The 1,339-nt window shown below is 32.5% G+C and overlaps 1 protein-coding gene across 1 annotated transcript; it reads left to right on the top strand.

Annotated features, from left to right (window-relative positions):
- The first annotated feature begins 522 nt into the window (after positions 1-522).
- LOC131073606 (mitochondrial import receptor subunit TOM7-1) lies at positions 523-1,011 on the top strand. Its single transcript, XM_058010070.2, has one exon. The coding sequence runs from the start codon at positions 670-672 to the stop codon at positions 895-897; it is 228 nt and encodes a 75-aa protein (XP_057866053.1). The 5' UTR covers positions 523-669; the 3' UTR covers positions 898-1,011.
- The last annotated feature ends 328 nt before the right edge of the window (positions 1,012-1,339 follow it).

The raw sequence follows: 1,339 nt of genomic DNA, 5'->3' as shown, positions 1-1,339 counted from the left end.
CCTAACAAAAATTGATATTTTTTGTTTCAAACAATAGGTTTTATTTGTTCAATTTTTGGAACAAAAGGTATCAACAACCCTCACAACAATTGGTACATGCTCAACTACTGGGTCCTTTCCCCTATATGATGGTGGCCAAAAGGTGTAAGGCTTTTTTTGATAATATAAAAGGGAGCTGACCAATCTAACTATTAGATTTAACAAAAAATAAAATTTAATAATAATTTTCAATCTATAGATCTATCTTAAAATAATATTCCTCAAACTTCTAAAACAAAATTATTCAAAATTATAAAATAAAATAAATCAAATTCACCTTTCACTTAATTGAAAACAATATTCAAACTTTCCATAATTTCAAAATACACAATCCTAAATCTATGTTTTCTAGATTTTTAACATATATCTAAAATTTTAAGTACATTTCTATTAATTTAATAAGAAGCTTAGCTCAATAATAATTAATAATAATGTAAGGTTTGAATTGCATTTAATTTGCCATCCCTAAATATTTGATGAGTACATGTTTCTTTCCTGAAAAATTATGAAAACCTAATTTGTTCCATTTTTTGAGCTCAAGTTTTGCTCCTTTGGGAGACGGAGAACTTTACAAGGGTGTGATTTGGTGCGAAAAACAGTGTAAGGGTTTCCGGAGGAGCAGCAGTTGCAATGGCGGTGATTACAGAAGTAAAAGGGAAGGGCAAGGGAAAGGGAAAAGGCAAGGGCAAAACTCGCTCAAGGAAAGACGAGGCCTTGGATTTCGTTAAGGAGTGGACTACTTTTGCAATGAAGAAAGCCAAGGTCGGCGCCCACTATGGTTTCATCCCATTGATTATCATTATTGGCATGAATTCCGATCCTAAACCTTCTCTTTCTCAGCTTCTCAGTCCTCTCTAGGGTTTATCTTTGTTTTACTCGGCCACTGAATTATAAACTGTTTTTATTCTAAGTTTAAATATACATTTTTTGGAACTGAGAAATCGCATTCTAATGGAGTGTTATGTTTTGGAATTGTGGTTGTCAAAATTTTGCTTTGGATTTATTTGTTTTTACCATTCGTTATTTAATCTGAATGATGATAAGTTTCTCTCTGATACAGATCTGGCTGAACTCTCATTAGACTTAAGGTCAATTTAGTTCTGGTTATTTGGCTCTTTTGCTAATTTAAGATTTTTTAGTTGTTCTAATATCAGAATTCGTTGACAACCCAATATCAAGTCTAATATTTCGGGGTGGTTGTTTTCAGAACATTTTGTCTCTGCAGTCACTTTTTGGTTATGCGGATATTGGATGCCCCCTTAATTTGAAAACCCTATAATGAGCTCAGATGACCGATGTT

This window comes from Cryptomeria japonica, chromosome 11 (genome assembly GCF_030272615.1).
Source record: "Cryptomeria japonica chromosome 11, Sugi_1.0, whole genome shotgun sequence".
Classification (NCBI taxonomy): Eukaryota; Viridiplantae; Streptophyta; class Pinopsida; order Cupressales; family Cupressaceae; genus Cryptomeria; species Cryptomeria japonica.
Note: the sequence above shows the minus strand (reverse complement) of the source record. Positions and strands in the feature narration are given on the sequence as shown.

Excerpts from the sequence above, each read along its gene's own strand:
- LOC131073606 (XM_058010070.2), top strand. The coding sequence starts at position 670 with ATGGCGGTGATTACAGAAGTAAAAGGGAAGGGCAAGGGAAAGGGAAAA.